We start from the raw sequence: 14747 nt of genomic DNA, 5'->3' as shown, positions 1-14747 counted from the left end.
AGGACACCGGTGACGAGGAGGTCGGCAACAGAAAGGGGGAAATGCCGATGGCTGCGATCACCGGCGACGGGGAGGCAGCGAGGGATGCTAGCGTCGCCGGGAAGGCAGCCGGAACTCAGAGGGGAGGCGGCCGGAAGGAGTCGCTCGCCGGCGCCTCTGATCGCTGGCGGCAGCGACGTGAGGTGGGAGATCGGAGCAGAGCAGAGAGAGAAGGGGCGAGGGTTTTGAACCCTTGCCCAAGACGCCTGCGTCTTTTAAAAGACGCAGGTTCTCGAGAGTTCGAGAACCCGGGTCCGGGTTGAGCTCGAGTCCGGCCCGGATCCGGGCCCAACACAGGGGTCAGACCCTGACTCGTGTCCGACACGTGTCTGACGTGAGTCAGATACAATTTTTTTTTTCATGGGCTTTACATCCTACCTCCCTTAAAAGAATTTCATCCTCGAAATTTCATAGGAAGGTGATCTGCCTAGACCGCAACCTAAGGGAACTAGGTAGATTAGGATGCACGCGCGCATAACCCCCCCCCCCCCCCCCCACCCCCACCCAAAACACATAAGCTTCTGAAGGGATCAGGACAACACATAATGAGTCCCAAAGAAAGGTTCGAAATCAACAACTTGATCGAACAAAACATATGTGTGAATTCATTATAAACTTGTCTTCGCAAGAGTTCACAAGGAGAGCCATAAAAGGAAAGGGGGGTTTAGCAAAAGGTTATAAGAATGCTTATTCGTTATCTTCAAGGATGAAGAGACAAAACGAGACATTGCTCTAGCTTGTGTTCCTTGAACGGGGTCTCTAAATCATCGTCAAGGCGTCGTGTGTCACACTCGCAAACTCTAACAAACTGTGCATCATGAAGAAACACAATCTATACTCTCTCAAGGCCTAAGGCGGCCAACTGCCACCTATCTAGACTCACTTAAGGCGACATACTTTCTCATAAAAGCCCACTCTTCCATAGAAGGTCGAAAACATGATCAAGATCTAAAAATCAATAAAGATCTGATTCACACATCGGAGCTGACATATAATTATGCTAGAACAGAAAGCCAAAACAATAGTTTCATAACAGGCTATACTCATCAATATCAGAAGATCAATACAGCTCACCATAAACTTTCATGGAAATCAAAGTCACAGAAGTTCCTTGTCGGACCTCCTGATCTGGGAAACGCACAACCTCACAAGGGATTACCGCTCTAGATGGCATACCTGGTCTTAGACAGTACACTTCCTCACAGTTCACTGTCTCTGCGGCTACCCGCTCTTGGACAGTGTATATCCTCACAGAGATTCTACCACTCTAGCCGGGTTACCAGATCTTGGTCATACGAACCCTCACAGAAAATCCTTGGGAACCCAAACTTCAACAAAGGCCATAACAAAGAAAAATCACTGCGATACACGCATAAACACAAATGACCACTCACTGGGTCGATAGCCACAAATAATCAACAAGATCCACGCCGAATCACCTGGTCTGGGAAAATGTACGACCTCACAAGGAATTACCGCCCTAGATGGTATACTTGGTATTGGACCATACACTTCCTCACAGTTCACCGTCTTCGCGGCTACCCGGTCTTGGATAGTGCACGTCCTCACAGAATTCTACCACTCTAGTGGGTCACCTGATCTTAGTCATACACCCCCCCTTGCAGATAATCCATTGAAGATCAGATCCTCAACAAACGCCATACACAGTGATACATGCATCAATACAATCGACTGATCAAAACAATTGACCGCACTCGGGGTCAGCACCACCAATATGGGTATAAGCCTATATATCAACAATATGCATCGTATCACTTCACATGGCAGAACGAAACGCATAATCACACATTCTTCCAACAAGGTTCCACGAACCATAATCATATATAAAAAATAAACATTCCTCAAATAGGACCTCAAAGCATGCGCAATCAAAGCATGAATTCTATACACAGAAATACGCAAATAACGTATTATGAATCAACTTAACTTCAACTTACATAACTCCTACGCAGTTCAATAAATTCACAGGATTCAAGTTGTATGTGCAAATAAGACAATTCAAATCTTTGCACCATCATATGCATCCACAATTCTTACCTCAAAGCACATCGCATTCGACCACTTCAGCGTGAAGCGCACGCATATATCTACAAGACATCTTAGTCCAATACTCATGATATTCATCAATCATGCTATACAGAGATGATGTAATCACACAACTAATCATAATGCAAAACTCTCTGCAACACAGTTAGGTAGGCGTGATGTATCATCAAAAACTAATCATTTGTAGTCGTGAGGTGTCATATATCTAAATGATCTAAACTAATGATCTGTAGGCGTGACACGTCATTCACCTAATAAGCATCACAATCATTAAGATCACAAAGACACCACAGTCACAAAATTCTATTGATAAGCCTTTACTTAACAAAAATACGCAATAAAATACACGAAAAGTCTAAAACTAAGACTAACAAAAGCGTCTACTCGACGATTTTTATGTGTTCTGTTGCTATTGCTGAGGAGGTTGGGGCGTACTGCCCACTCACCGAAGGTCATTCACCTTCTTTATGCGACAATCACGGATAAAGTGGCCCATCTTTCCACAATAAAAATAGCCACCCGAGGCTCGAGGACATGCCTGTCCACGATGAACATGATCGCATCTCAAACACTTTGGGTTTAACGGTCGTTGAGGCTCGTTTCCTTCACTTAGTTTCGGTCTTTTAGCAAGTCGATGCTTGTTGTCAGCACTATCTTCGGCAAACTTTATATCACGATGTTGCTTAAAGTGGCATTCTGCAGCAGAATACCCCACCTTTCTGCAAAAGTGACAATCAACAGGGTTCCGAAGGCACATCGGATCAGACAAAACATGAGGGCTGACACCTCGCTCTAGATTGGTGCTCGTGCAAACCAACCTATCAACCTTATGATCCAGGTTTTGGACCATCGCTTGGAGCTGCTTAACTGCTTCGGTTAATGCGTCTAAAGATTTGATCAGTTTATTGAACGACATCTAAGCAAAAACACATTCTTTAATTAAAATAACTACAAAACAATTTAAGAGAAATAATACTCACAATGCGATGCAGATGCAGGATGATCAAGGATTACCACTTTCCCTGTTGCTTTGATACCAAAAGTTGTAACGCCCCAAAATCATGGACTTGAAACCTTTTATGAGAAAGGTTGAAAGCTTTGAAATCAATCATTTATCAGAGTTTAAAACAGAAGTTTAGCGGAAGATCAGGTTTAAAACAACAAGTCCCTAGACCTTGGGCACATTACAACCAAAAGCAGATTCCCACTTACAAACCGATTTGCAGTTCAAATATATATTTTATTGAAATGAAAAGAAAAAACACATTTTGGTAATACAGTTTTAGAAATGCAGAGTTATAATCAAAAGAGATGCTTTCAAAGAAACTTTGTACCACATCTATCAAAAGAGTCCCCAGAAGCGCAACGTCAGGAAAGGGCATTGCCTTGAATGCATCGCGTCATCGTGTCATCGCAAGCTGTCACAACCTGTTCACCAGCTGCCCATGAAAATGGGTCAATCCCACAATAGACTAGTAGGGGTGCAAAGAACAAGAAAGGGCAAAGGCTACAATAAGAAAGATAAACGCTAGCTCAAGCAGGAACAAGCAAGACTAGCAAATCTAATCAAAAGTGTTGTGAAGTAAGCAAGGCTCTAGTAAAGCAGACAGCTACGTACAAGAGCAATAAGGATTATAGGGCTAAACAAGCAACTATAGCAATCTCACAGATATAATAGGTGAAGAGTAACTAACTCTCTTCACCAGCTAAGCAAAGCAATTGCATAAAATAGGTATTCACAACAACACTCGTAATACATACAAGTACAATAGGATGGCTCAATCCATCGACAAGTGATTACATTCATCGTGAGGCACAAGCTAATGTATCACAAGCAATTCATAAGCTACACAGGATAAACAATCAACTAGTATGAGAAGCTAGTTATTACCAAGCAAGGAACTGCATAAGCAGTTTAACCAACAAGGGTAATGCCTCGACAGGCGTACCTAGCTCAACGAGTAGTATACCGAACTATCAAGCTAACAAGCAAGCAAACAACGCACGTCACAACAAGCATATCTCATGATCCTGTGTATATGTTATATCTTGTCTAATTACTGAGCAGGCCGTCTTAAAACCCAAGAAAAAGAAGACAGGGAGGGAACTCGACCCCTCCCTGACAAAAAATAAGGAACTGGTGGGGCAAGGGCCTTGCCCTTACATGCCGGAAACACCCAGGCAGTAGGCGCAAAGCCCTTGCCGATGGGAAGCAATGAGGGAGGTGCCCAAAGCCCCTGCCTCGTTCTTCGTCACAGGCGGCAGGGGGTGTCTCCTCTGTCGACCTGTCGGAAAAAGTGGCAGGGGTGCCCCTGCTTGCCAGTCGAAAAAGGGAGACAAGCTGTGGCGCAGCCCCTGCCTGTCGGCCAGAAAAAAATAAAGGACATGCAACCTCTGCCTGTCAGCCAAAAAATAGAAGGAGACGAACAGGAAGACAACGAGAGACTGGGAGAGAGAGAGAGATTTGAGGGGGGCCGAAAAGTGGAGGGTGTCGCCAGCGACAGATGGCGCACAGGGGTTCTGGCATCGGGTGACCTCCGGTGAGGTGAGGACCAAGGCTCAGGGAAGGGAGCAACGGTGGGGTGGATTCAGTCTGGGCTACCAGCGGCAGATAGTTGGATGCAGGGAGGGTCAGTGGAGGCAAAGAGGCTGGCATAGGCTAAAGAGCGGACAGAGGCAAAGGAGGAGGGTTAGTGTTCTCTGACTGAGAACCCGATTTGGGGATAATTAGAGAGAGAGAGAGAATTTCATGCCTTAGACGTGTAAGAAATGCACTGACTTGGTCAATCTATCAATGATTACCTAGATGGCATCATGATGATGATGAGTTTTAAGTAGGCCCACAATAAAATCCATAGTGATCTCCTTGCATTTTCACCAAGGAATCTCGAAAGACTGCAACTGACCATCAAGTCTCTAATGCTCGATCTTGACTTGCTAGCATCTGCAATCCTTACCTGCTAGTAACCCGATCACAAATCCAACTTCGAAAAGACTCAGGCACTGCCTAATTGATCGAATAAGTCCACTATCAGTGGCAATGAATACTTGTTCTTTACTATGACTTTGTTCACTATTGCTTACTAGAATCTCGAGAATAACAGGGGTAATGACAATAGAAATCATAAAGGCAAGAAAGGAGGAAATCATGAAAGAAACCATGGATTAAGCTATAAACTCTTTATGGCGATGAATCCCCCTTCCTTCATAGGGAAGTAGGACCCAGATGGTACAGAGAAGTGGGTCCATGAGATCAAAGAAATTTTTATCTACTGGAGGTTCTCAAAGATAGGCAAGTTACATTTGGTGTCTACCATCTGAAGAGAGATACCAAGAGCTAGTGGGTGACTCTATGAGAGGTGATGTAAAGCATGCAATTTTTGACGATTATAAATAAATAAAGAAATCATCTTCATCCTTAAGTTAGGAATGTGTTTATGGCTTTTAAATTTTATTTATTGGTATTTTACATGTTTAATTGTTCATTTCTAGCAAATAAGGGCATAATTGGCATTCTAAAATTGTTTATGTTAATTAACTATTAAAATATTTAGTTTATAATTAAAACTATATACTTTAGTGAGTTATGACTTATCAAGGTGTTTTCAAAGTGTTTTGAGCTTAACAAGATGCATTTTGAAAGCTTGCGAAAGGATTTTGATCAAAAAGGTATTTTGGTCATAAATAATTCAAGTAGAATATTTAAATCAATATAATTATTAATTTAATAAAGTACTAAAACAATAGACTATCTGGATTTAGAATAATTTATTTTGTTTTAGCAAAAGGTAAGATTTTGTTTTGAAAAAAAAATAGATTTTTAAAATAGACCCGAAGTCCATACGGGTTTTGACCCAATGGGTTGACCCAAAATTTGGTATTTTTATGGATTTTAAAATAAGAAAAATGTTTACAACTACTTCGATTTATCCTATTTTGAAATTTAAAAATGAAATACATACTTACTATATGGTATAATAATTTTATTATTTTCTTACATTTATTAGAAATCGATTTAAGTTTCAGTTGATATGGATCCAAACTAGATTCGATTTAGGCCTGGTTTGAATAAGCGCACAAGGGAACTTAATTGAGACTAGGTGGAGCCCACTAAGGCATCCGACCCCATTCCCGACCCCCCCCCCCCCCTTTGTATCTTCCTTTCATTCCCAAATAGTTGACACCCCCATTCTCTTCCTCCTTTCTTTTGGGTTTTGAGATGACCTATTTGCTTCTTCTTTCTACCCTAGCTGACAACATTGGGATCCATGCCTTCCAATTTTTTTTTATTTTTGCGTCACCCACAATGCCATCAACGATCATTGGTGAGTTCATCTCCTACTTCCACATTTCCTCAATCTCATTCTCCTTCTTCATTTTCTTTTTGGTTTTTCCTCATAATCGACCCATTGTCTTGGGATTTGCATACCACTCCAGCTAGTTTTCTTGGAATTTGTGCCACTGCTACAACATTTGCCTTAGGATTCATACCATAGATGAGATCCTCTATTCTCTTCTTTATCTCCCTCTTCATTTCTCTTCTTCATCGATTATATTTTTGAAGAAACCCTCATAGTCGACCCCTCTAATATGGGATTTCTTAATTTTTGTACCAGATTCTCAACCTTGGGAACTATGCCCTATAGTTGATGCCATCTTCGTCAGCAACAAAAAGTGGATTTCATTCCCTCTACCATGGTCTTCAATTTTCACCTTTTTTGGATCGTTTTCTTCAAGGAAATCGATTCTACTTTGAGAATTGTGCATTGGGAAGCATGCAACCACTCTTAGGAATGCATGAGACTGCATGCATATATTGCTTGAGATGATCGAGTTCGATGTCATCTTCGGCTTGGATTGGATCTACAAGCACTATGCCATTATTCGTTGTCGTGAGGGCACGATAGTCCTATCACGAACTGATTATCTTGAAATTGCTTATCGTGTATTTAGATCTTCCCTCAGACAACGTGTTGTTTCATCTCCAGAGACTCCTAAATATATGAGAAGAAGAGATACTGCATTTTTGATGAGTTTGACTTCAGAGGAGCCTAAGGTCTCATCTTTGAAAGAGTTAGTGATAGTACGAGACTACCAAGATATTTTTTTAGACGAATTACTGAAATTTTTTCTACTTTGAGCCATTGAGTTTGGCATCAAGCTTTTGTCGAGGACAACTCCAGTCTCCAAAGCTCTATATCGCATGACATTAACTAAGTTGGAGGAGTTGAAGAAGTAACTCAAAGAGCTTATTGAGCATGAATTTAATTATTTGATCGAGCGTATCATCATGAAGAGCACATGTTCTTTTCATAAAAAAAAAAAGTTGAATCGATGATGCTATACATCAATTATCGTATGCTTAACCAAGTCACCATTAAGCATAAGTACCCATTACCTCACATCAAAGATCTATTCGATTGTTTGCAAAAGGCTAAGGTAAAACTTCACTTTAGACCATCGGGCTTATATCTTTTACAAAATGTTTTTTCTTTTATTGTGATACCCGTTTTATTGGTGATCTTTTGAGGTATTTTCGAAGATTGATTTGAGATCTGGGTACCATCAGTTGTGTGGGTGTTAGTGTCTCCACCTTGAATTTAGCTCCCTGGAGGGCGGGCCCAATAAATGACCTGGTTCTTGGTGAGGGTTCCACGTCGTCAAAAAGGAGATTGGAAAAAGGTATTCAGACTGGTTTTAGATTTACCCATTCAAATTACTTTTTGATTTGAAAATGTTTGAAGCTGGATCTGATAGGATCTGTTTGCTCATTTTATTGGTGAAAGTCATCATTTTCAATCTTTTTCCACAGGATCCAATGTTTATGACACACATTTCAGATCTGGATTCAACTCGACATGGTTCGATCCCATTTATATCGGACTTCAGATTCAGATCCACAATAAAATGTTCAGATCATGCAGGACCCAGCCAGTATCTTCCGTTTGGAGACCTGTATTCTTAGTACCTGTCTGGGGATGGACATGTAGGAGCACAGCCTGGTCCAACCAAGTTTTCGGCTATATTGGTATGGTTCTGTCCCTAAAATGGTGCAGGGCTGTCAATTGCGGCACCTTTAATGATCAACGAATAAACCTGGCATCATGCTATTCTAACCATAACCACAAAAAACCAGAAGCCCGCCAGCCCTCATTGATCAAGCATTCCAACTCTAGAACTCCCAGATAAAAAATTTACTGTTTCACACTAAAACTAAATCTACCCTGCTGGCACTCTCCCTTTCTTGGCAACCCCACAAGCCTTCTTATACAGGCGTTCTTTGCCTCACTTTCATTCAACACATTCTAACCCTGCCTTGGCTTGTGGAAAGAGAGAGAGAGAGAGATGGAATCCATGACAGAGAACATGTGCAATCTCAACAGAAGAGTCATCAGCGACGGGTTGTTGTTAGGGGATAACCCCCTCAACTCCTCCTTCCCGCTCTTGTGCTTGCAGCTGCTGGTTGTGACCCTGACCAGCCGTGCCTTGTACTTCCTTCTCAAACCCTTCAAGCTCGCCCGAGTTTCCTTAGACATCATGGTATGAAATGCTCTCTCTCTCTCTCTCTCTCTCTCTCTCTCTCTCTCTCTGATATTTAGCACGGATGTATCACCCTATATACATATATAGTTCCTACTTAAGATTTAACTTCTAAAAGTTGGTGCGTTGCTGCTCATTTCTTGCAATAATAGGTCATTAAATTTAATTTAATGAATGTTGGCAGGCTGGCTTCCTCCTTGGTCCAACAGTTCTTGGTCGTGTTTCACCAAACTTGATGCATGATCTCTTCCCCCAAAAAAGTGATGTTGTATTGTCGACAGTGGGAAATGTTGGTGTCATATATTGGTTCTTCTTGTTGGGGATGCAACTAAACCTTGGCTCAATCTTAAAAAGGATCGATAAGAAGTCCATGGTACTGGCAGTGGCAGGCCTTGCCTCCTCTTTTATACTAGCATATGGCAGCATTTTAGCAGTGAACAAGGTTGTGCCCGCGACTATGAAATGTGAAACCGACCCCATCTTCATAGGCACATATGTTGGGATTCCTGCGGTTACCGTCTTGGCAAGCACCGTGGTGCAGCACAAGCTCCTCGAGACAGGGTTCGCCAGGCTTGCCATGACCACAGCAGTCTGCACCCAAGTCATATTGGTGGTGGTGTTCAATATCATTCTTTCATTGAAACCAGTGCCAGGGCATCCGTTGGTTCCCCTATGGAAAGGGATCTCTGGTACTATACTGGTCTTATTCACTTTTTACTTAGTTGAAGCCATGAAAGCATATGCATGAGACTTTGACCCCAATATTGTTTTCCAAAGTAGTGTTGGTATATATATATATATATATATATATATATATATATATATATATATATGGTAAATATTGTTTACTAATGAAGGTATGAAAATAGTGGGTAGAAATCACTCTTTTCTTCAAAAATTTACAATTTTTTGTAGATCGAGTATTACAGTTGTGATCTACATGGTTTGTTTAGTAGAAAACTTGTTTTTAATAATGTGATTATGACAAGTAATTAGGTTTTTAAAGGGGTCAAAAAAAATCAACGGCCCATAATGTGCCAAAAAATCATAAATCAAAATATCACATTTTTACATCAGACAAGCACGATCCAAGGCTTGATCCTTAGCAAACAAACCCCGAAATGCATCCATGTGGTTAGATTGAGTCGATACAACTTGCACAATAGATGTGTTCAGCACGATTGATTTACTAGAAATCGACACTTGGATCATGCATTTTGGATGAGAAAAATGGTATTTGGATCCTCAAAGATTTATGCAAATTGCAGGCTGTTGATTTTTGAAACCTTATAAAAAACTATCCATTCATTCAAATCAAATGTTTCCAAAAGTGGTTCCTATAAAAACAAGCATATAGATTACATCTGTCCAGTCTGTGTGACTTATAATACCAAGCTAACAGTACATTTTGAATGCATTGTCTTAATGTACCAGTCATGATCTTCATAGTTTCGATGTTTGCTCTCTCTCGTCTTATGCTTTGGCGAATCAGAAATGAAGCAGACGAGTCTTATAATTGCTTGATCCTGGTTGGGGTGGCGTTGGCCTCTGTTGTCACAGACATCCTAGGTCTTCGCATAACAACAGGTGCTTTCATCTCTGGTTTGGTCATGCCCAGCGGCCTGCTCTCAGCGGCATTCATCAAGAAGATGGAGGATATCGTGGCGTTGTTGGTGCCACTTGTCATTGCTATGATTGGACAAGGCATCAACCTGAGCAGCATGTTCAACCAGTCATATGGTTGGACCCTACTGATCATCCTTTTAATCACTTGCTCTGGAAAGGTGATTGTTGTTGCATTGATTGCTCACAGCTACAACTATCCACTCAGAGAGGGTTGCCTCACTGGTGCTCTCTTGACATCCAAGGGCGTTATTGATGCCATATTGTTGGGATGGGCAGCATCTAATATGGTTAGTGCCACTGCCTATGATTACTATTACTGCTACTGCTACTTGTAGTTATATTGCTCATGTCACAAATCTTGTTCTTGAGAAAACCTTGATGAGTTCTCTTCAAATTAAGAAATAAAATCTTGGTGATAAAAATTATTATTATATTCTAGAAATTATGTTTCTTAAGGAAAATCTTGAGAAATATATAGGTACATACAAAATATTTTAAGCATCAGTAAAGTATCAAACTGCCACAAATTTTTTATTTTAGGAAAGTGATATTTCAAAGTAGATGATATTTTGAAAACATGATATCTTTTCCAGTATTCTATTAACCTCTCACCGTGATAAAGGGACGATATTTACACAATATCAGTGATGTTTGTGGCATAGTGTTAGCCAGATCCTGCTAGGGTTCACCCTGTTATGCTATGAAGTTTTTGTGATGAACAAGGAATTATTAGAAAATCTAAAACTGATGCGTTTCAATTTTTAAGTTACTATTGACACCTTAATGTGGTGTGGGAGGAGGAACTTTGAGTCTTTTACAATTTCAGGCAATGCCAAAAATTAAGTTGACTCCAAATATTGTAATATTTTTCCAATATTTTCTGCCCATTTTTCTTTGTTCTTCCCTCAAGAAAAAAAAAATCCACAATAACCCTACCCAAATTACAATCCGTTTCATTCAAACAACGGATTTCTCATGAAGGTTCGACTTTCATATGAAAACTTTTGGTATGAGAACTTTTGTTTCTCATGGAACATTTTCCACACTTCCAAATGCTGCCTTAGATTTACTATCCAATGGTTTGAACTGGTTTTATGTTTGATCTTGCCTTGACAAATCATTTACATGAACTCGGACAATATAGGCAATATCTAATAGTGCATAACAGAATTTGCATACGATGTGAATACTGAATTTTTTGTAGAAAACATCTCACCCCTTGCAAACATGGCCTTACAGCTAATATATAATGCACAACACTAATGATGTGCATGTGAAATCTCAGGTTGATAGAATGGATGAGCAAGTGCTTGTGATCATGTTGTTTGGGATAGTGGTGAATAACTTCATAATCAGCCTCTCAATGAGGTTGGTTTATAGGCCTTCTCCAACACCATCCCACACCAATTGCCGGACAGTCCAGCATGTGAGATCAGATGCCCCCTTCTGCATCCTTGCTTGCCTCCATGACCATGCAATGGTTCCTACTCTCATCAGCCTACTCGAGGCCACTCTTTCCACCCCAAGATCCCCCATCAAACTCTCTGCCCTTCGCCTCATCCACACCTCCGCCCGCGAGACCACCATGGTCTATGGCCCAACCCTCTGCGCCAATGCCCTCACCAACAATGTCGACAACGACCCCATTCACGTTGCCTTCAGGAGCCACCAATGGAAGAACGATAACATCTTCATTGAACACTTCACAAGGATGTCACCTTACTCCACCATGCATGAAGACATCGGCAGCCTAGCCACAGAGAACTCGGCAGTGTTCATAATCATTCCCTTCTATAAGCAACTCTCTGAAACTGCAGAATCAAGCAACAATCTCTTCCGAAGTGTCAACCACAGCATACTTGACAATGCGCCGTGCTCGGTTGGCATCCTTGTCAACCGAGGCCTGATGCGAACCTGCACCAGTGCATTCCAGCATGTGGTTGTCTTGTTTTTTGGTGGCCCAGATGATAGGGAGGCACTCGCTTATGCAACAAGGATGGCAAAGCAAGATGGTGTCAACCTCACTGTTGTGCGCTTCCGACCTATTGCTCAAGTGAAGCACAAGACACCAACTGTTACCACCCACCTCAATCTAGCAGATGATTACACCATCTCTTTCACAACTGAAAATGCTAGGGAGAAAGTGGTTGATGACTACTGCATTAGCCTCTTTCAAATGGAGATGGCTGGGAAGAAGTCAGTGTCATACTTGGAGAAATGGGTTTGCAGCGGGGCAGAAACAGTTACTACCATACAGTCAATGAATCGGGTTCATGACCTCTTCATAGTAGGGAGGAACCAGCAAGCAGGCTATTCTACAATGATGTCAGGAATGGAAGATTGGAATGAGTATCCTGAGTTGGGCTTAATAGGTGATTTCTTGGCATCACCTGATTTTGCAGCAGTGTCAGTCTTGGTGGTGCAACATCACTTGTGGAGAAAGGATGTGCATGATCCTTCCTCCAACTCACACACAGAGAAAAGGCAGTCTGATAGCATCATGCTGCAACATTCATCACAGAGTAAACCAACTTCCAAGCAAACCGCAGGACATAAGGACCCTGATTGGCAGTGGAACCTACAAGCTGGTTTTTGACAACACCTGGTCTTTGTAATCAGGGTGTTTTTTGTAAAACATGTAATGTGGTGAGCTTTCCTCTAATGCGGTTAAAGGCATGTAATTAATTAGACAAACTAAGGTATCAAAAGCTTCTATTAACAAAACCATTTTTAGTTCAAACTCATTCATCATAACGAGTGGTATTCATGATATATCCATACTTCCTATTGGCAACTCATTTGGGTCGGATGTTTGAAGTCAAGACATCTCAAGTAATGCATCATTATCGTGTAAATATTTGAGAAATGTCGCAAATATACATTTGCTACCTCCTCCACTATTTAGGATCTGATTTTCATGAGAAAGTTGGGTTTCCACATAAGGGATTAATCTTTAGAAATAAGTGAAATACTTTGTCCTTATACATTAAGGAAAACATTTATCGAATAAAGTCATCCACAACAATGAGATAATATTGAGACTTCGACAGACATAACTCAGGTGGCCCCCAAAAGTTAAAATGAGGCAACCCAAATGAAAATGAAGTAAACGTTTTTGGATAAATAAGCCAAAAGATAACTTACAATCATATACACTCAAAAATTTGAATATGAAATAAAAGAACTTTAGACCTTATTTGACAAGAGAATAGGACTTTTATTACATAGAATACAAGACCATAATTGCACAATCACTCAGCTTTTTGTGCTACAACTTGATCTTTTTATTGGAAAAAACAGTGCTACAAATAACAATGGAGAGATATGGTAAAAAATTGACTCGTGCTTCATTCGTGATATATATACCCTTCTTCCTTCAATGAGCTTTCACTTTGTAAGGAGATCATTTATGGAAGCATAAAACAGAGAAAAGAGATGTGATAGTTGAATTGATTAACTAATTGAGCCGAAAAAATCAAATTATGTTGCACACCAGGGATAAGCAAGGGATCGGCTAGACAAAAAAGACCACATGGGGTATGGACGCTGGCTATGTCTAAGTGGGTGATGGGGTAATGTATTTCACTACATGTAGTAATGTATCATTTTCCATGATAAGGCATGAAACCGAGATGCTTACCTAAATAACCAATACAATTGATGTGCCACTCCTAAATCCACATAACATGCATTTGAGGATGAGGGTTGAGTGTTTTCCTGTAAAGTCTAGGATTACACATTTTAATTAGTGGTCATAATGTGTTTTGAATGCTATCTTCTAAATATCAGACTCCTTGATCCTCAACTGATGGTAGCCAGATGTAAGATCTATTCTGGAGAAAACTCTCACATCTCGAAGCTCATTAAATAAATCATATATACGGGAGAAAGGATATTTGTTCTTGATAGTTACCTAGTTTAGCATGTGATAATCAATGCATAAGCTCATTGATCTATCTTTCTTGTTGACAAATAACACCGGTGCACACCACGGTGATATGTTCGACCAAATAAATCCTTTGTTCATAAGTTCCTGGAGTTGTTTCTTCAATTCTTTCAGCTCTGTGGGTGTTGTCTGATAAGGAGCCTTAGATATTAAGGTGGTACTAGGCATCAACTCTTTAGCAAAGTCATTCCTTGCAGGGGTAGTCTCGATAGATCATCGAACAAAGTCTTTGACGATGGCTATGGCCTCCATAGGGGTTGTAATAGGTTCTACTAAGGAAAGACTGACTAGAAAGGCCTCACACCCCTTTTCAATGCAACGTTGAGCCTTCGGTGTTGAAATCATTTTTCCCTTCTTCACTGACTTATTGACCCTGTATTCTAGGATAGGCAGATAGGGGTGAGTGAAACATATCTGTCTTTCGTGGCAATCTATACAAGCATTATGCTCGTATAGCCAATCCATATCCAGTATAACGTCGTACCTAATCATGTCTAACACAATCAAGTTGGTAGAGAGGTTCTGCCTG

At 40.8% G+C, this 14747-nt stretch overlaps 2 protein-coding genes across 2 annotated transcripts; both read left to right on the top strand.

The window, feature by feature from the left end:
* The first annotated feature begins 10100 nt into the window (after positions 1 to 10100).
* LOC149828265 (cation/H(+) antiporter 15-like) lies at positions 10101 to 10607 on the top strand. Its single transcript, XM_090018143.1, has one exon. It carries the CDS (start codon positions 10101 to 10103, stop codon positions 10605 to 10607), a length of 507 nt encoding a protein of 168 aa, XP_089874269.1.
* A 959-nt stretch (positions 10608 to 11566) lies between these two features.
* LOC149828264 (cation/H(+) antiporter 15-like) lies at positions 11567 to 12868 on the top strand. Its single transcript, XM_090018142.1, has one exon. The coding sequence runs from the start codon at positions 11567 to 11569 to the stop codon at positions 12866 to 12868; it is 1302 nt and encodes a 433-aa protein (XP_089874268.1).
* Positions 12869 to 14747: the final 1879 nt, after the last annotated feature.

This window comes from Nuphar pumila, chromosome 9 (assembly GCF_984573655.1).
Source record: "Nuphar pumila chromosome 9, dmNupPumi1.hap1.1, whole genome shotgun sequence".
Taxonomy (NCBI): domain Eukaryota; kingdom Viridiplantae; phylum Streptophyta; class Magnoliopsida; order Nymphaeales; family Nymphaeaceae; genus Nuphar; species Nuphar pumila.
Note: the sequence above shows the minus strand (reverse complement) of the source record. Positions and strands in the feature narration are given on the sequence as shown.

Excerpts from the sequence above, each read along its gene's own strand:
- LOC149828265 (XM_090018143.1), top strand. The coding sequence starts at position 10,101 with ATGTTTGCTCTCTCTCGTCTTATGCTTTGGCGAATCAGAAATGAAGCA.
- LOC149828264 (XM_090018142.1), top strand. The coding sequence starts at position 11,567 with ATGGATGAGCAAGTGCTTGTGATCATGTTGTTTGGGATAGTGGTGAAT.